Source organism: Cuculus canorus, chromosome 17 (genome assembly GCF_017976375.1).
Source record: "Cuculus canorus isolate bCucCan1 chromosome 17, bCucCan1.pri, whole genome shotgun sequence".
Lineage (NCBI taxonomy): Eukaryota > Metazoa > Chordata > Aves > Cuculiformes > Cuculidae > Cuculus > Cuculus canorus.
Genome location: NC_071417.1, coordinates 9,743,485 through 9,771,164, shown reverse-complemented (window position 1 = coordinate 9,771,164; position 27,680 = coordinate 9,743,485). Strand labels below are relative to the sequence as shown.

Below are 27,680 nucleotides of genomic sequence, written 5' to 3'. Positions count from 1 at the left end.
CAACAGAAATTCACATTAAACAGAGGCAAACTAATTATACACATTCTGAGAAAAACTTAGCTTGGGCAAATTCTTCAAGTACGTGCTACTAAATGAGTTAAAAGAAAACCTGCCAGAATAGAGCAATTAAGAGTCCGGGTTTAATTAATGTCAGTGTTTAGCATGCTTGTTTTCACAAGCATGTTTTGAGCTACTAACGGTGAAGAGCACAAACACGCTATTAAGTGCGGCTCTGCAGTTCAAATGCTATCAAAACAATTGGCACTATGTGCCAAAGGTCTTCCCACTGCACATTGCAAGCTTTGATCAAGTTCAGCAAGGCCCAAAGCAAACTGAGGTTTCATCTCAAAGGTTTCAACAGTAAACACTCATTTATTTTGTAACTACTTACAACTGATTTGAAACATTAAAACCAGTTACCACCAGCTTCCCAGAGCCACCATTTCCTTCCTTTCATAACATGCCTACTGCTAGTCCCCTTGCAACACTTTCTCTGGAAGGATGCCACTTTCAGTGCTAATTCGAGGAAAAACTTAAAACAGCTAATTCTCTCCTGCCTTTTTTTCATTGGATCTGTAATATTTTTCTCAGAGCGCAGTAATGGTGCCAAAAAACCCAATAAAAGCATCGTAGAAGCCTTTTACTTTAACAGTAGTCATGATGTGGAATTGTCTTGTCTTTAAAGAGAAGGCAAGGCAGCAGCTCCCACGTCTTACTCAAATTTGAAGCATATGCAAACCAGCACTGTTGACTAATCGGTGTTCAGGACTACAGGACACTGCTAGAAGTTTTTTCTGTAGAACCCAGAAGAAATACACCCTCCTATCTCAAGCACACAGCATAATAAATCTAGCAACTCTGAGATCCAGGCACTCCACCTTTGCCTTAGAAGGGGAAGCAGAAAGACGTTACACACTAATGTATAGCCAAGAACTTCAACTTGCACATTAGAGTGGATTTTTAGCAGTCCACTTCCACTGCCATGTGCAGAAGACAGCGCCTTTGCATCTTTAAATGCAGACAGGATAGTTTGAAAGGGGATAATGGATGTAATACAATTTCATCTGAGTTTTCCAACGCATGTTTCATTCATCAGCCTGCCTGTACTGTGTAAAGCTCTAATTCCACAGCGAGAGACCCTCAAGCAACCCTTTTCCATTCCTTCTGAAGTTTATTTAACAGGCATCTACAAGAGCACAAAGGTCTATGCAGACTGAGAGTTACAAATAAGGGCACAGAAGGAGCGATAGATTTATTTTTTAAACATAAACTGTTATAATGTCCCTATCCACACAGACCTACTATTTTTTCTCCCAACTCTTCCAATTTCTGCAATCTAGGCAGGCACCACGCTTTCGTCACTGGTGCACCTAACAGTGCAATGCCATGCCTGGCACAAACAAATCCAAGACTGCTGCTTCTGAACAGGGTGTTTCCACTCACCCCAAGACTGCCCTACCGTTACCTCCCCTGCACTTGCACTACTGGTGTGGCTGCAGGATGAATTATCAGCTCACTGCTCCAAAGCTGCACAAGAGCGATAGCGGCGAAAGGTGCCTGGCAGACTATTTCACATGGTTTCTTTTCAGATATATATGTATTTTCCACTCTTGTGAAAGGAGAACCCATCCCACTCCCTGTCTCCCCACTTGCTGCTCTTTTTCCAGTAGTCTTCTAGTTGCTACTGCCTGACTTGGTCAGAGAGACAGACAATGCAGCAAACACCTCTGCTATTCAAGGCTGAGGGCAAGTCAGAAGATCGAGACCCACAGTCATAGAATCATAGAATGACTAGGTTGGAAGGGACTTACTGGGTCATTGAGTCCAACCATTCCTAACACTCCCTAAACCATACCCCTCAGCACCTCGTACACCTGTCCCTTAAACACCTCCAGGGAAGGTGACTCAACCACCTCCCTGGGCAGCCTATTCCAGTGCCCAATGACCCTTTCTGTGAAAAATTTTTTCCTGATGTCCAGCCTGAACCTCCCCTGGCAGAGCTTGAGGCCATTTCCCCTTGTCCTGTCCCCTGTCACTTGGGAGAAGAGCCCAGCTCCCTCCTCTCCACAACCTCCTTTCAGGTAGTTGTAGAGAGCAATAAGGTCTCCCCTCAGCCTCCCTCTTCTCCAGGCTGAACAACTCCAGCTCTCTCAGCCGCTCCTCATAAGACAATTGTTCTCCAGCCCCCTCACCAGCTTCGTTGTTCTTCTCTGGACACAATCCAGAGCCTCAACATCCTTCTTGTGGTGAGGGGCCCAGAACTGAACACAGTACTCAAGGTACCGCCTCACCAGTGCCGAGTACAGAGAGAGAATAACCTCCCTGGACCTGCTGGTCACGCCGTTTCTGATACAAGCCAAGATGCCATTGGCCCTCTTGGCCCCCTGGGCACATTGCTGGCTCATGTTCAGTCGCTGTCAACCAACACCCCCAGGTCCTCCTCCTCTAGGCAGCTTTCTAGCCAGACTTCTCCTACTCTGTAGCACTGCATAGGGTTGTTATGCCCCAAGTGCAGGACCCGGCATTTGGCCTTGTTAAACCTCATGCCATTGGTCTCAGCCCAGCGGTCCAGCCTGTTCAGATCCCTTTGCAGAGCCTCCCTACCCTCCAGCAGATCCACGCTTCCATCCAGCTTAGTGTCATCTGCAAACTTGCTAAGGGTGCACTCAATGCCTTCATCCAGGTCATCGATGAAGACATTGAACAGAGCTGGACCCACTACTGAGCCCTGAGGAACTCCACTTGTGACTGGCCTCCAGTTGGAGTTAACTCCATTTACCACCACTCTCTGGGCCCGACCATCCAATCAGTTTTCAACGCAGGAGAGTGTGCGCCTGTCCAGGCCAGAGGCTGACAGTTTCTGAAGCAGAACAAGTCAGAAGCATCGTTTGTCCACACTCTTCCAGTTCATTAGAGAAGCAAAGGCCAGAATAAAAATCCATAGAAATCCAGATACTCACACTGAATGAGGAAACCAGGATGCACTAAAATTTCCAAAACAATACATTTTACAGAAATTAAGTTTACTTCAAGGCCTTCTCAAGTCCACTACTCTCCTAAAGAGTAGGAGACACCTTCCTTATTCAGACCCCAGCAAACCCTACTCTAGGTTGCTCCATTCCTATGACAACAGAGCACTTGTCAAGTACCCTTTTGTCTGCCTACACGTTTAAAGAAGGGAGAATAAGCTGCCTTTCCAAACAAATATGTCCAAATTGTCTTCTACCTTGTCTGTGAAAGCCAAAAACACCATTGAGGGCTAGGCAGTTTAAAAATATTTGTTACTGGGTAAGTGCAACACTGTCAAACTTCCCAGGGCACCAGACAGGAACCATTCCCAATACAAACAGGGCAAGGAGCACCATCCCCTCACTAGGAGTTCAGACTCAATTTTTACTGTGAACGATACGGGCTTATCTGCCTCAGTACCAGGAAGACTTAGGTTGATTTCTAAGAACAAATGCCAGCAGTTCCTGCACGCATGTTCATACACTTCCATTCTTTTGAATCCTTACTTATTTAATTTCCTGAGAAGCAGAAAGCCCTTCATTGCTTTAATTTGCAGGTGTGATCAGAGGCTTACACTTTCTAGTGTCATTTCAACATAACACATTTTTGAGAAAAAATGGAAAGCAGATTAATTTTGCCACTACAAGTTATCGAGTTCTGCAGCCTTCCAGTTTATCTTGCTCCAAGTCTCTACAGCTTCATTTCAGCTCTCCTCTCCAACTACTTAAGAGATTTACATTCAAAGACATTCCACCTAATAAAGGAAACTGAGTGACTGTTCAAGCTAAAGCAGTTATTTTCTTCTAGAAAACTTCCATTAAGTAATTATTCCTAGTAGTAGTAATAGTACATTCTTCATTCCATATACTGAAAATCTACAGAGACTGGGCAACAGAGAGCCCAGTTTGCATTTACACTGAAGTGACATTCATAACAAATCCATTATAAAACAGCTCTCGTGTAATTTAAATTCACAGTCCCATCCAGAACCTGGAATTCATCTGCATTTCAATGCTATCTTTGCTCTGACATTATGTATCTTCTTCTGGGAAAAGCAAATTCCTTGAAACAAACAGCTTCTCAATTTTAAATTAGGCACATACAAACACAAGGTTGAAAGACCTCATTAAATGTCCACCAGTCTCTACACATCTAAGTCACTGCTGCATGGGAATGAGGCATGGGTGTTAGCTCCCAGTGACAGTTGTTGACCAACCTGGAGATGTACGCATGTAGAGTGAGCAGTTTCACTCCACGGCACAAGAAGTTATGCATTGGCTTTTATTCCTTAGCTCAGCAAGTCAGGAATATAAGCCCAAAACCCCTTAAGATTTGCTGCCCCCCACAAATGCACAAAAGAACAAGAGCTGTTTGATTCTGGAGCCTCTTAGGCTCCAGAGAACTAATTAAGGTCTTCCAGCCAGACATTAAAAGTATGAATACTGCCTGATTGCCTGTAAAGTCATTTAATTCTGACAATTGCAAGCCATGGCTTCAAGATTTTAAGACCATTTGTCTGCCATCTCACAAGTTCTTGTGTATTTTGGAAAGCCTTACCTACAGATCTAGAACTAGTAAGGAGAAATTAAAAACACAAATCATGGATTTTTTAAGTATGTTTAGCTTCATTTGCAGCAATATTTTTAGAACATTTATATGAATGCATGTTTAGAGACAAAAGTTATTTAACTAAATATAGACTTTATATACACACCAACTATCTTTTTACAAAGAATTTGAATATTCATAGATTCCCATATAACGTTTCATAGACTTAGAAAGACATTTATCAAAAAAACAACCTCCCACAAAATCTGTAAAACATTTTGTAGCACCACTAAGGGTTTGCTTTCCAGACACCTAAAATAGCTGCTCAAAGCAGGGCACCCTCACAAAGGTTCTGAAATCTATTTTTCAAATCTGGATAAATTTCCAATTTTGGAAGGTGCTGAGCATTCGCTCTTTCCATTGACTTTAATGGGATATTTGCATGTTCTGTAGTCATTAAGAGTCTAAATGTGAACTTCAGATTTAGGATCCTCAAGCATATACTTTGAAAATCTTGACTTATGATCTAAGATAGAGACAACTTCAAAAACAAGTATACCTCTTCTCGCATAACTGGTATCCATATCCTTAAAATGCACCATAACAAAATCTGAAGACTTGAACAAGATACTCTCTAGTATGTCTTCACGTTTTGGCCCCAAACTGGATTCTGCAGTTTTCCGATGAGCAGCATCAAGCACTAAATCACACTATTAGAGATATAAAAGGAATACACTAACTTAATGCATAATAAGCTACTTGATAACTTCACATACTTGCAAAAAACAATTTACAACACTGTGCAAAAGGTAATCTGCTTAAGTAAACTTAGACACGAACAGTCAAAATAATTCATAATAAATATTCAAGTTTTAATCAAACATTGACTATTTAGTATTAGGATCTTCCAAGACAGGCAAGGGTCAAAATGAAATACATTACCTTAGGACTGTAGGTTTTAAAAACTCCTTCATATATACCACCATTTTTCACCTGTACTTCACATTTGGATCCCTAGAACGCAAGAAAAATACAGCTTTTTACCAGCCCAACAAATGACATCTCAGTGATTTTCTCAAAGATGTATTTTTTACATAAGCACAATGTGTAAAAACACAGACTAGTTTTCAGTCAAATCTACTCATTCAACATTTGCCGGTGTATAAATACACCTCTGTGTGCTGCAGATGCCAACAGCTGGGTGCGTACTGAAGTCTGTCCTGAAGGGGTTTACAGGTACTCACAGAGGCATGTTAGGTGCTCACAAGACTCTTGACCAGTTACACACACAAAAAGCTTTTGTGCAAAACCAAAATCAGTGCCTATGGGGACAAAGCAGGATGAAGGCATAGCCTGGGCTCTAGCAGATGTGGGACAGACTGCCTTACTTAAGTAATGTGACATAGCAAGATTTCCCTTAAAATCTGGGGAAAAAGACTTCCATTTCCTGCACACAGACTCATTTTAGTTACCCATAACCCTTCTAAAGACAAAAAACTCTAAGTGTGACCACTACAAAATTTGCTACACCTCTGCAAATTGCATTTGAACCTTTCCAAGCCAAAAAAACAGAGTAGCTATTACTGTGATTCTTTGAAGTTCAATCTTAGCAAAAGATGCCTACTGATAATAAAGTTTAATATTCACTCCATTCTATTACACTTAGTGGACTAGTTAACAATTCTATGTCACTATAGAAAACATTTATCCTCCTTCCAAATATGAAAACTTACAACAACTGATGTAAGAATGTGAACCATTCTCATGTTTGCATAGATGCCATCGAAAGAAATCTGAAACATAAAAAAAGATATCATGAATATATGAGAAACACTTGTACAATTCAAAAAGCCAGTGCAGCAAAACTAACGTAGGCTTTCATCAGTATATATTAGTTCCCAGAAACATTGGTCAAAACCTCACTCAGTTGATATACCTATAACTTTGGTCATGTGAGATTTCCAGAAGACCTTTACCCCTTTCTCTGATCATTAAATATATTAACATCCTTCCAAAGAAGATACACATTACAGAGTGACCCCTAACGTCACTTGGTAAGAGAATTCTCTTGCAGGCAGGTGAAGCTGACAGGCACAGACTCCTAAATGAAAAAGCCCTGCTAGCATCCTTATCTGGTTTAAGAGCCATCAACAGAATAAGGTACTTTAACTGCCATAAAAAAGGTGTTTTCAGGGCCCACTGAACAACATCTTGTCATCTATCAGACCTGATTACATGCATTAACAGAAGCTGAAGTCACCAAATTGTGGAGCACCAAAGAGTCACAAAACCCATCACGAAATTAGTCAAAGGTAATTACTGTAGCATCAGAATCTGAGCTCCTACAGTAGGAGAGCTGACCAATATCACCAAGGTTGCTCACTGACATGCTTGCACAAGCATACATGAAGTGGTGAGGATGTCTGTGCTTTGTTGCAACATCTAGTATGTCTCCCTGTCAAGTTCATGCTTGTGAAACAAGAGATGCTGAAACATGCAAGGACCTCACTATATTTTGAGCTTCTAAACTGACAACATATCTTTCATGTTGTCAGCTACTTAATCCGCTGTCATTGCGGGTTAGCCACCTTCCTGGTCTGAAATGTTTAAGGACACTCCTGTGCTCAACACTTAGTGTGGAGGATGTAAAGACTAACATCTTTATGATGGTTACTGTTCACGTATGATCTTTTTCATCACACTTCCACAGAACTTCTTTAATTTACTCAGGAGTCTTGGTATCTTCAATAAACATTAATGCAAGCAAACTGTAGTCCTACTTCTGCCCCAATATCCAGAATTAGTCATCCTTGAAAACCAGGGCAATAACAAATTAGCAAATATTTGATCAGCATAGTTCAAAGATCTACTCTTTAAATCGAGATCCACATTTTAGCTTTTGTAAAATTATATTCTACAAGTCAGGCCACACCCATACCTCAGCAAGATATACCTTCAGCAATAACTAAAGCTACATGTTCAGGTTACTAATAATACTGAGTTAGCTACTTCATAGATTCATTAAATGGTTTGGGCTGGAAGAGATCTCAATACCCATCCAGTTCCAATCCCCTGCATGGGCAGGGACACCTCCCACTGGACCAGGGGCTCAAAGCGCCATCCAACCTGGCCTTGAAACCTCCAGGGATGGGGCAGCCACTACTGCTCTGGGCAACCTGGGCCAGGGCCTTCTCACCCTCACACTAAAAAAAATTTCTTCCGAATACCTAATCCAAATAGTCTCCCTTCCAGCCTCATAGAATCATGAGGTTGGAAGGGACTCACTGGGTCATCGAGTACAACCATTCCTAACACTCCCTAAACCTTGCTCAGCACCTCATCCACCTGTCCCTTAAACACCTCCAGGGAAGGTGACTCAACCATCTCCCTGGGCAGCCTGTTCCAATGCCCAATGACCCTTTCAGTGAAATTTTTTTTCCTGATGTCCACCCTGAACCTTCCCCCTTGTCCTGTCCCCTGTCACTTGGGAGAAGAGCCCAGCTCCTTTCAGGTAGTCGTAGAGAGCAATAAAGTGTCCCCTCAGCCTCCTCTTCTCCAGGCTAAACAACCCCAGCTCTCTCAGCCGCTCTCATCAGGCTTGTTCTCCAGCCCCTTCACCAGCTTAAAACATTCTCCCCCATCCCACTTCTGTACTTGCTGATAAAGAGCCCCTTTCTGGCTTTCCTGTGGGCACTTCACTATTTCATAGTAAAAAATAATTTTGTTTAACTAAATGCTCTCTTACTGTCATCTGTTTAAGGGAGAAGCCAATGTCAGTCTTCAGATAGGTACTGATGCAAAAGCATTGCCTTAAGTTCAATGTTACCTGTCTCTACAACCATAATTGCAAGAAAATGCAGAAGATTTATATTAGCGGTTTAAGCGACCCTTCCCACCTTCACCCTTCCAGGAGACTTGAATGAGTGCAAGATCCTACATCTTTAGAAAAGCATATCTCAGTCTAAAATATTCATCAGCATATCTAAAGGAAAAAATGGAAAGACTATTCCAGTATCTGCTATTCTTGTGGGTTCTTGGGTTCACTGTACATGAGCTGTTTCCTCTTACCTAGGAAGTGGTACCATGAGGAAAAAGCATATCCTTACCGTAGGCTGAGGCGGTCCTTTGCCACTGCTGCGACCTCTGCAATTAAATACAAACATGGGACACGATTAAAAACTGCCAAAACTGATTAATTTCTTAACATGCAAGAATTAAAAAAAAAATCTTAATTTAATGTTGAGAAGGAGATCAGAGAAAAGCAGCACTCCTATAGAGCAAAACTTGACAGCTAAAGGCCCCACAGCATTTATCCTCCAAACTACTGGCCTACAAGGAGGCTACACTTGTTAGTAGGCAAGAGGGTTACCTACAATAAACAAGAGGACAAAATGAATACGATATACTAAGTCTATGTCATTAGGAAAATCCAAAAGTATTATCTCTTAAGCAGAATCCTGTAACTAATGCAAATTCCAAAACTTACTGGCTCACAAAACTCAAACCCACTTTCAGGTCCAATCCCCACTTAGCACAGTCCCTTTGCAAAGACCAGAGGCTCAATACATCCTCACTGTCCACCTGGTGAAACGCCATCAAATACCTGAGCCATGGCGCGAGCCTCAGAGCAGCCCTGACTGCAAGGCCCTCCCTACAGAGCCTGCTTACCTACCACAGCCCAGCAAGGGAACCAATTCTGCCTATCCCCTCAAACACAGTAACTCCTTTTAATGCAATTCTTTCCACGTGTGGAGACAGTTCTAAAAGGTTTTAAATTAACCTATATGCTCTTAATAGCTTGCAAACCGAGATGCAACCCCTCAGATACGTGAGTTCCAGCAGAACCCTGAAGCTTGCAAGCCCACAACACCTACAGTTCTCCCACATCACTGGTGAGCCTTACTTCAAAGTTACTTCCTCGTACCAAGAAGGTCTAGTTCCAAATATTTCTCATAATGATTTAGATTTGTATTATGACAACTTCAGAGGCACACACTATAATAGAGGCAAAATGAAGTCTTCTGTTTCACTTTTTTAAATAGACCCACCTTAAAGATGCACAGTCATTTAATTAGAGAGACCCAAAGAATCATGTCTACATTCCAAAATATCCAAACACTGAAATATTACTCCAACTGAATGTCAATTGCCTTCGATTGCTTTTGAAAACACCACACTGCGGTTGGATATAGCCTTGCTCTCAAAACATGCCCTTACAAAGAGGGCTCATGGATTCAAAAGAACTTATCCCAATGAACAGAAATATCTCTCCAATAAATTCTGCAGAAATAAGCAAGTCCATCGGAGAACCATGAAAGGCATAAATGAGGAAAAGATGAAAAAAACCACTAAACCGTCACTTGACTTGTTTAAGAACACAAGCTTCTGAAACAGAGATGTCGTCTCGTACAGCATCACACACAGAGATGACATTTGCTGACTGGCAATAAACGCAGGTTTTGGAAGCCTAGCTGACATTTTCAGAATAGTTGCAGAGTACTAATCTCACAAAAAAACCCTAATGCAAATAGCCTTTATTTAATTACCTATCAGCCTTAACTCTCCCTAAGGCAGCTTCAGGCTTGTTCTTGAGACAAGGAAGCCTCACCATTTACCAAGCCTGCCCCTTGCCAAAGGGCTGCCTACACCTCCGTGCTGAAGAGAGCCCTCCACGGATCTGCAACATTATTTTTGCATAATATTCAGCTGAATGGCCCTCTTCTTTCTAAAAGTCATTTTACCAGATGTCAAACACCCAAATAAGATAGAGGTACAGTCCAGTTCTGAGTTTTCCTTTTGTTATAATCAGAAGTGTCTCCCAAAGAACATGGCCAAGTCAAACAATTCCTCCAGTTCCCTCTGTTGGTCTCAAAGGTTTCAGATGATACTCCTTCCTACCTCAGCTACAGAAATGGTCAAAAGTGACAAGAGTTTAATGCCTTTGAAATAGAAAGCAGTCCCATTTTTAGTGCCAAGTATTCTTAGAACTTAAACAACTGGGTTGCAAGACTGGTCACAAAATTTAGAATATTCCCTTCAAGCACCAACCCAAGTGTTCTAGATTTTCCACTTCTTACCACATTTCTAAAATTACTGTTCCTACCCATATTTCTTTAAGAAACAATCCAACTGTGCACATCCACGTTGCCAAGAGGTCCTAACTTCTACATCAGACCAAGAGTTAAGCTAACTGCAGAAGTGCTATACATTATTATGATCCAACAGGTCTTTTTACAGGCCTGACCTCTCGTTTTTGCAGCTACAACTGTTAAACAAGGAAAGATATTCACCAATTCTGCCAATACTACTGTTCAATCAATACTGTATCTTCTGCTAAAACCAAGGCCATCAACTTGATGTTTATATTACAACAAGCGAAGACTTGAGTTTGTACCACCATTCAACACATCTTTGATGCATCATATGAAAAAAACAACTAGGACCTTTAAAACAGCAGAAAGTAGATGGTCTCTGCCAGAACTTTATCACCATTTTAAACAGGCCAGTAACACTAAGAGATGGAGATAGGGGAAACTGGAAGAGTCGGCAGCAATTTGGCTCTGCTACCTAGAACCACATCTTGATTACAGTAAGTACAGTTAACAGAAAAAGGAAATTTGTATTGCAGAAACATGGTTAAAGGTAAGCCTGGGAGAGGACACAGCACCTTGGCAAACCCAACTTGTAGATCCTTAGCTTTGGGGTGCCAAAGTCACAAAGTCAGAAAAATGCTGTACCAGACAATGCAACAACCAAGCAATTGAAGTTGGTAGCCCACTCATGGCAGGTCAGCAGTTACACCCTCAGAGTGAAAGGCTCCATCAGGGCCTGATCCCAAATGCTGCACGTTAAACAATTCCCAAGCAGCAATTTGCACATTTTCATCTGTTTTTATGGGTAGTTACTATCCCGTTCCTCACCTCCCACCCTAACGTTTACATGCCAAGTAGAGCATTTGTATAAGCAAAACAAGGTCATGCATTTATATTTTTCCGTTTAAGTGAAAACTATTGCATGGGACACAAGTCTTTCCAGGATGTGAAAGAAAGTCTTGGGTTTTCTCTCCAGAAGCGTCTTTGCTTTGGGACTAAGAAACAAGTGCAACCATACTGCAATTAATGTCTAGGGCAGAAGTGCAATTACAAAGACTGTTGAATTTAACACAGTGAATGGATGTTTCTAGAGCACAGGCTGACATTACTACAGCTCTGAAAACAAATTCACAGGATACTCTACAGCACTTTCATTACCAGAGATGAGAGCTGGTAAAGTTTTCTTCTAAGGGAGAAATCAAAAGCATAAACTTTTACTTAAGGGCAGTCATTTGTCTATGTAAGTCAAACAAATCAAAGCCATCAAACTAAGATTATACAAGAAGTCCCTCATTGTTTACTGCAGTTTTTCATCAATATCGAGAGTAACAATGTCAACTCGTCTTCTTACAAATGACAACTTCTGCAGTATTTGAATATGTAAGTAACCTGACTCAGGTCTGAACCAGTGCACATCTGTAACCTGTTGGACTTCTTTATACACATTGCCATGAGTTGGTTGCTAAATTAAAACTTACTCAAAAGTGGGCATAGAATATCATACTGAAGCGTATCAACAGTGGTAAGGAGAGACCTGCACATCATCCATTCATTTTGCTCAGCAGTTTAGCATGGTTGCATTAAAACCGACACACACAAAGATGTTAGAACAAACTAGAAAAACTCTGAATGGCACGTGTGATCCAGCATCCAGAATGGTCACTTCCATTATATCAGAGCGCTCCAGCACTCAATATTCTAGATTACCTCTGTCTGAATGGAATGGACACCTCTCTTCTGCCCTTCACTTAAGCCTTTAGTCAGGCTAATAAAAAAGGATGTCAAGGAAAAAGAAGAATAAGAGTAAAAAAGAAGTGTTAAGGCTCTAAAGCAAGCTACGCAACACAACCATTTCAGTTTAAACTTTTTAATGGGCAAAGACATTTATATGAGACAGTAACTTAAACTATTCTTAAAGGACTCTCCAGTCCAAGAAAACTACCAAATAAAAAGGAAAAAGACCTTCTGCTACAATTGTAATGAGACATAACTATCAAAAACCTGAGTCCCAGGTGTTTTGCTTTCAGACAAAATAACAGCGGGGGAAAATGGATCACAAAAAAAGGATGCAGTGCTTGAAGGAAGGCACTGACAGGCAACTTTCAACCCAAGGACAAGTAACCCTCCTGTGTTTGCATACCACAAAACTGAACCAAAACACAATAAGTAGATACCAGGTAACAATTTTACCAGCAGAGTGGAGCAGGTTTGTGTACAAGGTCGATGTTCTCTCCAGTTACAGTTCAATGTGCTATTGGCATCCCCCTACAGCCCGATTTCGCATCTGCCATATTGCACACACAGTTGCTATTAAATAAACACAGCATTTCACTTAGTGCCTCTTGATAAAAAAAGGTATAAATCTTTCTTGTTTGTTTGTCTTGAATACCTTTAAGGACACCTTCAAAATACCACGAAAACAAATACTGGAATGTCCTATTCGTTCACAGAGGATTTTACCTTTTGTAACATGAAATACATCTCCATCATTATGAAACCATGGAAGCAAACACAGAGAGCAAAGCAGACCCTTCACTCACTATCAGACCTGGAAGGACCAGGTGCTCAGCCCAATTATTTCTTATAGTAATAAAGACACAGCAGAAAATTGGGTCCAGGATAGTTAACCATCAATGAGCTTTCTACCCAAATCTAAGCCTTTAAGAGCAACTTAGCCATGAAAAGTAACATTCTTCTGCATCTCAAGAAGATAAGAGAATGCTAGTGGTGCAAGGAAATGAGCTGCAAAACTGCCAGGATGAAAGCTTGGCATAAACTGGAGATGTTCAAGTTTCTATTAAATGATATGTTTCAGATTGAAGCCTAGATGCAGGCCAGCTAAATAACAATTTGACTTTTTGAACCAGAAAGTCACTTAGCATTTCGTTTACATGAACCGATTTGCAGCATGAGCTATGTTTTCATTTGTAACCCTCAAAAGACAAGATTTTTCTTGTAGGACAGAAGCAGCCCTCTGAAGGTGTTCCACAGGGCTCCATCAGCCCAGGGACTATGGTTTTACATACCCTTCACTCAGAAATGACTTGGAAAATCAAATAACAAAAACTAAGAGTGTGAACACCACTAAGGGAACACGTACATTGTTCTGCAGCCCCACGAGAACTCCCCAAGGAATTCTGAAGTGGAATTTATCCAACAAAACTAGAAAGGCAATAGTGGTAGGAGAATTCCAATGACTTTAATCTCAAAACTTGGGGAGACTAAAGCTCACATCCTCTGATCTAACAGAGACAACCACTCACCACCATACTGAATTTTAAAAAGAGCTGTAGGTTTTGTTGCCCTTCACGTTAACCTCTACAGTGCCACTGTGTGCTGGCAGGGATAGCTGTTTAGCAAAGCACAGTAAACATCACGTTTGACCTAAACAGCCACATGTAAAAACTATTAGGTCATCGCAATGAAGTGCTGAGGTATTACTGCTATTATTTAAGTTTATTTTGTCCTTTTCAACCCTAACAAAGCTTTCTCACTTGCAGTTCCACAGACTTGTAACAAAGTAAAACCCTATTCCAGTGATGTCCAACAATGGGACCACTGTAAACCCTGTCTCATTGCCGATGCACAAAACTGAGTAAGAATTAAAGTCAAGTTCAAGAGCAAGATGAATAAAACTTGAAATGAAACTGCTCCGAGTGACTATGACCTTCAAAACTGTTACCGTCCTACTTTGATTGTTTGTTATGAACCCCACAGCACTGAAAAAATTCACAACACCAGAAAGTTTATTGTTTTTTCCTTCCTCTCCCTCAAATACGTGGGAATTTGTGTAGCTAAAGCTCTGCAAGCAGGAGCAGGACAAATCTTCCGGAGGCAGTGTGAGACAGCAGGGCCTCCGCAGCGGGCATGGGGAGGGGGGGGATCCGCGGAGGGGGATCCGCCTGCTGCAAAACCCCGATCCCTCGCCTTTAAACCCGTGAAAACCCGAAGCCCTGCTTGGAACCACAATCCACCGCTGAGGCCCACCAGCGGCCTGGCTTCCCGCGATGATTTTTATTGCGATTTACATAAAAACAACGATAGATCTATAAATCTATAAATTAAACCCCGTTGAAGGGGCTGCCCAGTAGGCGCGGAGGGAGGGGCGGCTGGAGGAGGTGGCAGGGGTCAGGGGGGGACCCCGGGGAGAAATGATGGAGATTGGGGGAGGGGGGAACCCCGAGGGGAGGTGGCGGAAGGGGGGCACGGACACCCAGGGGGGAAGACGATCCCAGAGAGATGGCGGAGCGGGGCGCCCCGGGCGGGAGATGGCGGAGGGGCGGGCGGGGAGAGAACCCGGGAGGGAGAGGCAGCGAGGGGGGGGTGGCGGATAGGAGACACCCCGGGGGGAGATGGCGGGGAGGCCCCCGAGGGGGAGGGGGGCGGAGAAGGCGGGTGGGAGGGAGACACCCCGAGAGGAGGAGGCGGGAGGAGGTTGGGAAGGATCTCGGGGAGAGATGGCGATGAAGGGGGGGACGACTCAAATCGGGGGTCCCGGGAGGGACATCGCTGCCCACCCCCCCCGCCGTCTCCGCGGCCGCCGCCATCGCGGCCGCCACCTTCCCGCCGCCGTCCCCCCGCGCACGTGCGGCCGCCTCGCCCCCCGCCGCCTCCTCAGCAAGCGGGTCACGTCTGCCCGGGGCGGCGGTGGTGGGAGAGAAGGTGTTGGGGAAAAGAAAGGGGAAAGCATCGCCCCTCGTCGCCCTAACCCCCCTACCCCCCCTCCTTCCGACGCCGCCTGAAGGGCACCGGCCGCGGCCTGGCCTTACGGGCCTCGCCCCGGCGGGGCCTACGAGCGCCCCGCCCGCCGCCATTGCCGGCTCCCGCCCCGCCGGGCGGAGCCCCCCGCGCCGGGCAGGGCCCTCGCCGTGCCGCAGGCCCCGCCGGTGCCGGAGGGAGCGGAGAAAAGGGGGGGGGAGCGGCCCATCGCCGCGCACCCACCTGCCCATGTTCTGCCTCCCGCTGCCCGCGGCTGCCGGGAGGCCGGGGCCGCCGCCGCTACCGGGGGGTTTGCGGTTGTTGCCGGCGGGCTGCGCCGCCGCTTGCTTGAGGGACATGGCGAGAAGGGGCCGAAGGGCGCAGCCGGGGCTGGGCGGGGGCCGTGGCGCGGGGCCTCGCTGCGTGGCGGGGCCGCGGCTCGGCCGGTTGCTCCCAAACAGCGCGAGCGGCGCGGAGGGAGCGGAGCGCGGCGCGGAGGGATACGCCGGGGGGGGGCGGGGGGGAGAGGGGAGGCCGGGCCGCGCCGGCGGGTGAAGCGGGAACGAAAGGGTGAAAGATGGCAACGATGGCCCACGCGGCTTCTTTAGGAGCCCCGAGGAGGCGGCGGCGCGGCGGAGGGGCGAGGGGAAGAGAGGAGGCGGCGGGGGAGCGGGAGGAGGGCGCGGACTCTTTACGGGAAGTCGGAGGGCGCGGCGGCGGTGCTGCGGCGGGTGAAGGGGCGGGGGCGGAGGGAGAGAGGGGGACACGTGACTCGGAGGCGCGCGACGGCGGCCGCTCCCGCCGCAGCCCCACAGCCGCCGGGACGAAGGCACACGTTCTGCCGTCACCACACGCTCCCCCGTGCCCCAGGGGCTCAGTCCACACGCACCCCCCCATCTGGCTGGCCTCTTCTCCCAAGTGACAGGGGACAGGACAAAGGGGAATGGCCTCAAGCTCTGCCAGGAGAGATTCAGGCTGGACATCAGGGAAAAATTTTTCACGGAAAGGGTCGTTGGGCCCTGGAACAGCTGCCCAGGGAGGGGGTCGAGTCACCTTCCCTGGAGGTGTTTAAGAAACGGGTGGATGAGGTGCTGAGGGGTATGATTTAGGGATTCTTAGGAATGGTTGGACACAATGATCCAGTGGGTCTTTTCCAACCTGGTGATTCTATGATCCCCGTGTCTCATTGCACACACTGCCCCGTTCCCTCATCCCCCTGGGTTCAGTGCACACACACACACACACACACACACACACATTTCCCTGTCCCTCTGACTCAGTGCGCACGCACACGCCCCCATTCCCTCACACACCCCTGACTCAGTGCACACATACCCCGATCCCCTCAGCCCCAGAGGCTCAGTGCACATGCTTTCATATTCCCTCATCTCTCCTGGATCAGTGCACACACATCCCCGCAGCCCCTGGGGGTTCAGTGCACACAGACCCCCATTTCTTCATCCACACCGGGGGCACAGCGCACATGCTCCCCCGTCCCCACAGCCCTTCCCAGGCTCAGTGCACACATGCACCCCTATTCCCTCATCACCCCTGGCACACATGCACCCCCATCCCTGCAACCCCCAGCGTTCAGTGCACACGCACCCCCGCTCCATCATCGCCCTCCGGCTTAGTGCACACACACACAGCTCCCCCTACTTCAGTGGACATGTGCCCCCCCATTCCTTCATCCTCCCTCAGCTCAGTGCACATGCAGCCCTATTCTCTCATCCTCCCCCAGCTCAGTGCCACACTCCCCCAACTCCTCCATCCCTCACTGCACACGCACCTTCATTCCTGCAGCCCCTGGGGCTCCATGCACCCCCATTCCCTCATCCTCCCCAGGGCTCAGTGCACGTGGACCCCCCTCCCTTCATCCCCCGACTCAGTGCATGTGCAGCCCCAACTCCAGGCCTGACAGGAAAATGCTGGGAAATAAACACTTTCTTTTGGAGTTTTAGAAAGCAAACAGCCTTTATCAGGCCTGGCCAACATGAGGGAATGATCTCCATCAATCCTGTGCAACGAGGCAAGAGCTGGGGACAGAATATATTTCCCACTTACATGTATAAATTTTGCCAGCAAACTTATGCACATTGTATTTCTTTCCAAGGACTAATGTTATTATGAACTTCACAACAGTCAAATCTCTTGCTAATTTGGAGCTTGGGCTCCAGCTCTGTGTGACTTTGCATTTGAGACAGGGAAACACTGCAAACAGGGGATTAGAGAAAAAAACCCACATCTATTCAGCACAGATCACACTGAACACAAGATGTAATGGTGTCTGGGAAAAAACTATTTGAAAAACCATGCTATCAGAGGGACATTCTGTCTAGCTTCCAAAAAATACAGTTACTTGGACATCTTAACTCTACTTTAGCTTCAAATGAAGTATTCCACTTTTTGTAATAATAACTACTTCTTGTATCACTCCCACTGCCGAAGTCCCATTCTCCCTCTTGCCCTGTCTTACTTGCCTCCCCCAGGTCTTTGCTCGCCCCCCACTCTGAGCCACCAGTGAGCAGCCCCAGGAATGTTGGCAGGGCAGTGCATCTTTCAGGAGTAAACCAGGCATCAAGAGACACTAAGACTGAGGATAAATGGCCGAGCTGCCAACCAGCTGTGAAAGGTGAAATGGAGAGACCCAGTGCTCACCAGCAAAGCTGCAGGCTGGCTCCTGCCTTATCCACAGAGATCCCAAGCAATTGCCAGTGAACAAACACCCCATTTCCCTCCTGCTCTGAAAGCGAGATTGGGTCGAAGAGACTGCTGTATTCCTTGCTGACAACCCCTCATGATTACAGATTTCTGGTTTTTTTTCTCCCCCTCCCAAAAAAAAAAAAAAAAAATCACTGCAGACCAAAGAAATTAAATTTCACATCGCAGTGACGGAAACTGAATGTTTGAGCCCAAGGTGCCTGTTCTCCCACCACTGCAAGTTGTTACCTATCCATCATCACCAGGCTTTCTGCAGAAATCCAAGGTGTGGCACCTATTCAGCTCTGCTGTGCCTACACAGAGCAGAATCATAGAATAGTTTGTGTTGGAAGAGACCTTAAAGATCATCCAGTTCCACCCCCTGCTATGGGCAGGGACACCTCCCACTGGATCAGGGCTCCAAGCCCCATCCAACCTGGCCTTGAACACCTCCAGGGATGGAGCAGCCACAGCTTCCCTGGGCAACCTGGGCCAGGGCCTCCTCACTCTCATGGTGATGAAATTCCTCCTTCTGTCTAGTCTAAATCTGTTCCTCTCCAATTTATACCCATCGCCCCTTGTCCTATCACTACACGCGTTTGTAAACAGAAGTTTCACCAGCTCATACCAAGACATAAAAATAAAGCTTGGTCCACCCTGTTAAAAATCTATGTACATGCTGGATTAGTAGGAGCAGATGTAACTTGAAAACCAAGAGCTAAATTGATTTATAGCCATGGTTACTCAAAATGCTCAGACTTTAATCTATTCATAGAAATGCTCTAGAAATCCCACAGGATTCAAATGTAATAAAAAGGAGCGTTCCTCTTAGGCGGGCATTATTTATACACCTTGCTTGTAAAGCAACAGCTTTCCCATGTGGCTGGGAGAGTTGTGGGTGGCAACACACAATGGTAAAAAGATAACAAATATTTAACAGCTTCCTTAAATTAGCATTTTCACCTAAACCTCTGACTCTTAAACTGTTTTGTTACACCTTACAGGCCCAAATAACCTCGTGGCGGATCTACTAGCTGAAATGAGCTAAGCACAAAGCGTTCTTCCATTGAATTTCCTTGCTCCAGAGAGAGCCCGCAGTTCTAAGGAAGATACATTTTTCAATCACTTTAGTGAACTCAGGAGGTGTTTTGCTACTCCACAGCCACAGAATCAAGAGATAAGGGAGTGAAGGATTTCTGCAGACCAAGAGTTTCTGTAGGAAATGCTGGCACCTGCAGAGCTGAAGATGGCTCATGCTACCACTGGTAGGAATTTTAGGACCATTTTGCTGTAAAAGCAGAAGTCTGTTTTTCTGCATGTGATGAGATAACCAACATTACCTAGGAGAAACTAAGAAAGGACCTCTGTATACACACACACACATATATATACACATACGTCAAATCCACTAGCATACAAACCCCTGCCTTTAACCAGACTCTTTAGGTCATGCTGTTTATAAGGTCCTCTGTATCTTTTGGTTGGTCCTGCTGGAGTAGGCCCAAGTAGAGGGCCTCCAAGTGCTACTACAACAAGGAAAACACAGCAGGAAAAGAACGTCAAGAGCCAAAATATCACAGAATAGTTTGGGTTGGAAGGCACCTTAAAGATCATCCGGTTCCAACCCCCCTGTGATGAGCAGAGACACCTCCCACTGGATCAGGCTGCCCAAGGCCCATCCAACCTCCAGGGATGGGGCAGCCAGAGCTTCCCTGTGCCAGTGCCTCACCACTCTCATCATGAAGAAATTCCTCCTTATGCCTAGTCTAAATTTGCCCCTCTCCAGTCCATACCCATTAAAATATGTCTCAAACCCAACCTAAGTAAGCTACAGGTAGGAAGGGTTACTTAATAGTGTGTTTCATCAACATGCTTTGCGTTTTACAAGAGAGTTACCAAGAAAAAGCACAAGAAAGTCTGATAAGAGACTGGGTGTAACATATCCAGGTCACTTAATAATTAGCTTTTTTAAAAGGATGTGGCTTTAATGCTTTTTCAGCTAAGAATGCTTAGAGTGCACAGCAATTAGCCACTATTTGTGTGGCTAAAGGTTAAGACCTGCTGAGCATCCTGCAGTGTTTTTAAGTGGCAGCAGTTCTGTGGGATCCTGCTGGCAAAGATTGAGCCCTTGCTATTCAAAGATGTCAAAAATAAAGAAATAAGTTCCAGGGGCAGAGATGGTTTCCAAGGTGTGACCTGCATGTACTAAGCTACCTTTTAGAGTAACATCACATGCTTGGAAAGCAGTGTATGATTAAGACCGGTGTTAACGTCTGCAGTAATGACTCAAGTGCAGTTGCAGTTGGACTTGTTTTCTCCTTCAACATAGTCTTTGTTTTGTTAAGCTCTGTTTCGCTTTCGTTGTGCCCTCCCTTTGTTTGCTGAGTATCTTGGTAAGAAAAACCAAAACAAGACCTTAAAAGTAAATATAGAAGTGACCAAATTAAAATGTCTCTGGCAGTAATGACTAATAGAGAACCTGCAGGTTGGTTTCTGATTCCAGTGGCTGCTGGCTTCTTCGGTGACCACCAGCGCAGAAGCTGCTCCTCACCTTTCCACTGTAAGCGTGTGGCTGAAGTGGACAACCTGGACTTTCAGCATAATGGGATCATACTGACATTACAGCACATCATTTCCTTTCCTTCTGCCTGCATACACTCTTCTTTGAGAGCTCATCATCCCCAGTATTCCGTATTTCCTACTTTATGGTTTGGGTCTATCAATTTTTCCCCCTTTTTTTGGCTATTCCCTAGCATTATAGCTACGAGTCTGGTTGCAAATGCGGTTATGCCAAAGAACAGACAACGATGGATGCAGTGGTCCAGCTGTAGAAATGTTCAGGATGCAGAGTTACCTACTCCATGGTCAAGAAAGAAAAGCAATGATTTCTGATGGAGAATCATGTTCTGGTTTGCCCTTTCTGTCCGCATTCCAGGGTAGAGCTGCTCTTTTCCAAGACTACTGTTTTCATTCAGATTTGTGACTACATGCGCAGGCTGCATTTGCATACAGAAATGAGCGAGGCTGATAAGATCATTACCGACCAGGAAGTGCTACGTGATGTAACGTTTCCTTGATCTAACCCTGCTGTGAGGTGGTGTGTGTTCTTCCTTGAGCTACCCAGGGTGATCCTCAACAGCATTCAACAAGATGAAACATGCATGCCTACAGAGGGACAACCGATCCAGGCACTTGGCATTTATTTTAAGCAAAATCAACTGCTAGAGGAGCTCACAGAGCTGAGCATTTCTACACAGGCATTTTCTCTTCCTTGAAGACTCAGGTTATTTAGTGCCATTAGCCCTAACCCTGTTCTTGGAGGCTTAAGCTTTGTGAACAGTGCTATGGGCGCAGGGATCTCCAAACACTTGGAAAGACATTAGGAAAACAAACCAGATACTCAAACAAATGAGGAACACTCCCCAGGGAGGGATATAGGTCAGGCCAAGAGTGAAGTCAGGACTCTGAATTTTAGGAAAGCAAAAATTCTACCTCTCCAAGGTGTTGGTCAATAGGCTCCCCGGGAAACTGCCTTCGGGGACAAAGGAGCAGAACAGAGCTGGCAAATCTTTAAGGATGCTTTCCATAGAGTGCAAGTGCTCTTGATCCCCAGGTGTAATAAATCAGGAAAGGGAGGCAAGACATGAGCAAGGCTGAGTCAAGACCTGATAGTCAAGAAGGAAATGCAGTAGAAGCAGGGCAGCGTGAGGTGTACGGTTGGACTCAATCTTAAAGGTGTTTTCCAACCTAAATGATTCTGTGATATTGGCTTGTCAGCAAGCCTGCCCCCAGTTTTAACCGATGAACGCACCACTGTCAGAACCAGAAAGAGACACATACACGACAACAAGCAAAACCAAAGCTGAAGCTCCAAACTGACCAGGCGGGACAACTGCTCCCTGCCTGTGCCTTTTCTCCCCGCTTTAATGTCTTGTTACTGCCTGCAGGCCCTCAGATTCACAGCTGAGTTCTACGCAGCTCCCATCAGATGCAGTTTTTGATCTGTACTTGCACCATTACAGCTATTTCTTCCCAATTTCTCTCAGCCCTCCGTCTCGGTTCAGACAGGGTGTGCATACTGGCTGTGCTCACAGAGCCATGCATGCCAGCTGCTTCATGCATGGATGTTAATATCCACGGAGCTCAGGAGGGATATACAGAAGTGCCAGAGCTTGTTTTACCTATAACCAACATTTTAACGAACCTTGTTCTGAATTTCCATTGGCTTCAGACACTAAACAAGGGCATTTCCTTCCTCAGGCAGCAAAGCTCCAGGACCACTGCAGCGATGCTGTAGCTCCATAGCAATTGTTTTGGGAAAGAGCTGCAAACTGGGAGACACCGACTCTGCCCAGCAAACTGCCAGGCGATCTTTAACCAAGCATTTCACGATTTTAGATTTCACAAAAGGGAGGGGGGAGCCCAGCCTAGCTCCCGCTGAGCAGCGGCACACAAAGCAATCGTTATGCCAAGATTTAGCTCTTAAATCCCTCAAGATCTGTTGCTCACAGAGCATAAAGAACCTTTGCCTTACAGCCTCGTCGAGCTGTACCTCCACGTTTCCCAAGTGCAGCTACACAGACCCGCCAGTACCCATCCTCTCCCCGTCCCTTTGCTGAGACAGGCATGCCAACAAGAAAGCCAGTTGCCATGGCATTTTTTCCCCCTACAGACAGATGTCCATTAAAAACCAAGTCAGCCTCAGGTTTGCTTCACAGAGCAGCTTTCAGTTATTATTACCAGCCCGCAAGGAATTTCCACTGTGCCCCTTCACCTCAGATGTTTCGATGCACTTCAGTATTAATCCCCGAGGATTAGAAGGGAATGACTACAGAACAGGCACAGGTATGTTCAAAGGACAAATTTCGGATTACGATCTCAGTTTATGTTTTTGGCAGATGACTACCACGTGGCCACATTGGGAAGGGACTGAATTCGTTACCTCTGGCAATCTTTCCTTTGTTTGCTAAGACTCTGGGCTAAAATTATCAGGCAAATTAGAAACAAGATGTGGAGCTTTTCTCCTCCTCTGACACTTGGGGCTCAGATCCAGGATTTTAGCTTCAGGGGGAAGCCACCTGCCCCAGCCAGGATTTCAGTTGTGAAGAAAGGACTGCCTGCCCTCCACATGGGAACCCCAGGCAGCCTCTGCAAGCAGGACCAAGCACTTCCAGCAAACAAACATGCGGCAAAGAGCAATGTCTTATTCCTTAGTTACAAGGCCACTTCTTTATGCAAGATTGGAAAAAGGGTTTCATGGATTCCACTATCCCCCTCAGCCCATCCTGCCTTCAGGGAGGGCCAAGGGCTCCTCAGAGGTGCCCCTTAGGAAAAGCAGGGGAGCTTCGTGCTGCAGTGCTGGCAGCGCCTCACCAGCCCCTCTGCAGGGCTGAGCTTCAGAAGGAACGGTCAGGGATTTTTCTTTGGACAGTAGAGTGCGTGAGAACTAGATGCCGAAACTTAACCATACAGTGAAATTAGTTTTCCTTGCTAAAGCACTGCAGTGAAGCAAATCCTCTTAGTGATGTCCAGGGTGGGAGGTCCCCTCTCACATCTGGGTCCAAACCAGGCAGGATTCTGACTTGTTCTTGGTTCAGTCTGTGGCACCGGGGAGATGCAGACCTTCTGCGTGGGAGCTGACATTTTGGAGACATGACTGCAGCTCAGAGCCCTGCATCCGGACTGGCTCGCAGTGAGTTTTCCACAGGAGCTTTGGTCTTCAAGGGTGCCAAGTGCCACTATTTGAGCCGCAGGAGCAACAGCTCCTCGTAGCTGTGTAAACCAGCCGGGTCTGAGCACATACCCAGATGCGAGGTCCCAAGGGAGCGCTCCCTTCCAGGCTCAGAGTCACTTCCCAAGACGAAGCACTTGGATTTCTCCATTACAGCTAGCACAGCTGCAAACATGATCAAAAATACCTAATCCTCTTAACTGCTTCTGCAGTTTGACTCCAGTCACTGCAGAGGAAAACGCTGCGATTTCAGTGTGCTGAATGCGTTCCCACCCGGCTCCCTGCAAACCTCAGCTTTTACACCATTGTTCCTTCCTCCCCGTTGATTTCTTGGAAGGAGGAGTAGGTGTTTGGCTCCTTGCAGTAAAGCTGCAGGGCTATGGGAGCGAGGGGCGGAGGCCAGGAACTCCTGGGACTGCACTCAGCTCTCCGTTCTCCTTCACGGAGCAGCAGGATCCAGTTCAGGTTTCTTCTTTTCTTCAGTGAGGCCAGAGCATGTTTGAAAGCTGCCAAGGAGAACTGCTTGGAAAAAGCCCTCTTTGCTCTTCCTGCAACCCCTGCAATCGCAGAGGGAAACTTGTCACAGCTGTGCTCAGCCACTGGCTGCAGCAGCATCCCTCTCTTCCTTGGAGAACTCCAGCTCATTCATCTCACTCAGCTGTATCTCCCACTGGGCTCCTCCAGCCCTTGCAGAAGGTTTTCCAACTGGGACTCCACACAGACTGTGGATTCAAGCCAAAAGCATTAGGAATTTCTCCAGCCTATGTTAATTCTGCTTAGACTAAGATCACTAGTAGCATAAAGGATGCGTTTTAGAAGATCTAGTCAAGATTTTTATGCTAAACAGATTTACTGTGGTTTTATTTTAGGTTTACAGAGCTCAAACACAAACCATGAAGTTGTCTCCCTCGCACCTGTAGTGGGGGTCTCCTCCACCCCAGAGAGAAGGAGCCCACCGAGGTGGATTTCCTTCACCAACTTAAACCCCTCTGTTTTACAGGGCAAGAGGACGCATTTCCTTCACCCGACAGCACCACACATCAATAGAGACTAACAAACATCACGAAGTCACGCATAAATAGAGATATGAGGGAATAAGAAGTCTGGGAGGCAGATATGTGTAACCAGGTGTGAAGAACATAATCTTTACATCCAGAAAACCAAGGTACATCCTACCCCGGCACTGTCCTCCAAGGCCATTGCTACTACATAGGGATAGTGATAATAGGCAAGAAAAACAGCATAGCTGCAGTCTACCTCTAGAAAAAGCCCTCTTTGAATGCATGAAGGCAGCCTGACTGCTTGGTCTGGAGCAGCCAGGTGGGGTTTGTGAATGGTTTGCAACTTCCACCAGCATTAGGTGGAGCACCCGCAGCTCCCTGCCCAGCACAGGCACCTCCACACCTCCAGGCAGAAACACCGGGGTTTCACAGCTCCACTTAAGTACATCAGAAAGCACAACCACTTCAGCAGTGCATAGAAGAAGCGTTGCCACTGAGGTGCCACCTTCGGCTAAAAAGGAACACGCAAGTCCCAGCAGCAGAGCCCCAGACATCTCAGGGTGGGAAGAAGGCACATGCCTAACTTGGCACAAGCCAAACAACAGCTCATCCTCACCCCACCACCCTCAAACCCACACACCCTGATAACCTCCGTTAACCACAAAATCACCGCGCTACTAAATCTGCAAAATCTCATTCTCCTGGTGAGCTCAGGCACATCTGCTCAGGGCATGGCTCTCACTAGCAAGCCCCAAAGCTTCCCACTGCTTCCCAGCCTCAGTACAGCTCAGGGAACCCTCCACAAAGAGCCCCCACCTACCCCAGCGCCAGCTCCAGCAAGGCACTGACCCCCCAGGTGCAGCTGCTTTATAGGAACTGTTGGCCCTGGAGAAGGTTCAACAGGGAAATTGGTCCTGATCCCCACCTTCCTGGTGGGGAAGTAAAGTAAACATTGACCTTTCTGAGGTGTGTTGCTGGGTTTAATCAGCTTGGGATGGAAGAAGTTCGGCTCCCTGTGAGAAGGTGGAAGGAAACAGTGCAAGCGTCTTGAGGTTTGTTGTCTAACGCAATTAACCAATTACTTCCAGGTCAAGAAGGGGCAAAGCTATAAATGCTACTGGCTGCTATAAATAATGTTTGCTCAGGGGTGGTGCGGGCGCAGGAAGTGGTAGGTATGAGGTTGTAACTTGGGTCTGCAATGAAAGCAAACCTCACAAATTGCTTCTTGCTTCAAACAAACCTGTTGTTATTTTGCTGTTGCCCTTCAGAAGCTGAAGAGAACCAGCACAGGGAGCTGGCTCTTGCCTTGAGGGACCTGAGCAGGAATTCAGGCTTAGGAGAAAGAATACACAAATGTCATTGCAAAACTCCTCTCCAAACACTGCTGAGTGTGTCCTGGTGTAGGAGCTGCTGTGCAGAGCTGGACCGGCTGGATGTGTCTGCTGTAAAAATATAGTTATTAAACCAAAATGCTCATTTGTAAAAAGGGAAGAGGGGGAAAGCCTTGGAGAAATTGCTGCAAATTTCTGAGAGGTCAAACGAGAACAGACAAGTTGGCTGGTGCAGATCAAGACAAGAATTTTCCATGGGGCCCTAGGGAATTGAGTGCCGGTGTAAAATGGAGCAGAGAGTGGGTGGTGGGATGGCAGCGTGCTTTGGAGGGGCCAGAGCTGGCCAGGGTGCACGCACGGGGAGCAGATGCTTGGACAGATGGACATGGACATTTGCTTGTGGGGTTACTCCATGTCCACTCTGCCAGTGGCTCCGTGTGAGGTTTTTCTCAGGCACAAACCAGAGAGTTGTCACCTAAGAGAGCATAACCTGTGTCATTGAGGAGACTAATTGGTGTTAAGGGATAGATTCTTCCAAGGGACAAATTAGCCCACTGAAAAACTAATGAACCCCTGGAACCATGTGAAACAGAGCGATGTCAGCTGGACTTCTCACCCCAAACTGTGGTCCTGCAGCTGTAGGGGCTGCATGGGTGATACCGCTGATGGCCCAACCCCAAAAGGCCTCATGGAAACCCATCAGAAGAGGCTGGTGGGTACTGAAGCTCAGTCTGATGGGCACTGTGTTCCCCTCCCACCCAGCAGATCCTGCTCAGAGCCTGGGCACAAACTGTGCAGGTGCTTCAGGGGGGTGAGTGGAGCTGTTGAGTCCCACCAAGCAGCACCACTTCTACCTCCTGCTAATCTGGACTTTGCCTTTTGCTTATGGGGAACATCCATGGCATGAAGTGGTACCAGCTGAGCCCTGGGCCCCAGCTCACCTCCAGCTGCCCTGCGTTTCCCTTCCAAGCAGGGGCACACAGCCCATTCAGTCCCTGCCATCCTTCTGGTTGCATGCACTGCTTCTCCCAGCCGCGAGGAGCTGTGCCAATCCATCACCATATCTAACCGCCTCTCCCCTCCGCTCACTTGGGAGCAGCTGCCGGAGTGAATCATTTCAGCATCCTCAAAGCATCGAGGACTCTGCCAAGCTCTGTGTGACTTCTGGCTGTCGCTCTGCTTCATCTGTGTTTCTCCCTGGCCATTTTAAATCCCGCAGTCTTTCCTGCGGTCCCCAGTGACCTCTTCACATGAACAGGTAGGTGCTCTCACCACCGAGACGCACAGATGATATCGGAGGCTCCTGCGCCCCATTGGGTGGTTTTGCTGTTACCGTCCTGCCCATAAATGCAGAATCATGAGTCGTTTTGCTGTCGTGTTCCCTCTCTGCCAGCCTGTGAATCAAGGACCTTTTGCAGAGAAGGAATGGTCCAGTGAAGTTCACAGAACGTGCTGGTTGCTGGTGGCCCTTCCTGTGTTGCCTACAGGGCTCTGGGAAAAGCAGGTCCCCCATTTCTTGCTCCCACTGAAATATCACTCGATTACTGCCACGTAGCCCACGTGGCACTGC

General features: G+C 46.6%; 1 protein-coding gene across 10 annotated transcripts in view; it reads right to left on the bottom strand.

The window, feature by feature from the left end:
• Positions 1–15,853, bottom strand: part of ATXN2 (ataxin 2) — a 53,481-nt gene extending 37,628 nt beyond the window's left edge. For 7 of the 10 annotated variants that reach the window (XM_054082344.1, XM_054082349.1, XM_054082343.1 and 4 more), the window contains exons 1-5: positions 15,591–15,853; positions 8,664–8,700; positions 6,291–6,350; positions 5,500–5,571; positions 5,117–5,267 (exon numbers count right to left, since the gene is read on the bottom strand). In XM_054082344.1, the coding sequence (XP_053938319.1) occupies positions 5,117–5,267; positions 5,500–5,571; positions 6,291–6,350; positions 8,664–8,700; positions 15,591–15,706 (436 nt within the window). In that variant the 5' untranslated portion in view covers positions 15,707–15,853. The remainder of the gene's footprint in view (positions 1–5,116; positions 5,268–5,499; positions 5,572–6,290; positions 6,351–8,663; positions 8,701–15,590) is intronic. The other 3 variants (XM_054082348.1, XM_054082346.1, XM_054082347.1) reach the window with 1 other exon arrangement.
• Between the last annotated feature and the right edge of the window lie 11,827 nt (positions 15,854–27,680).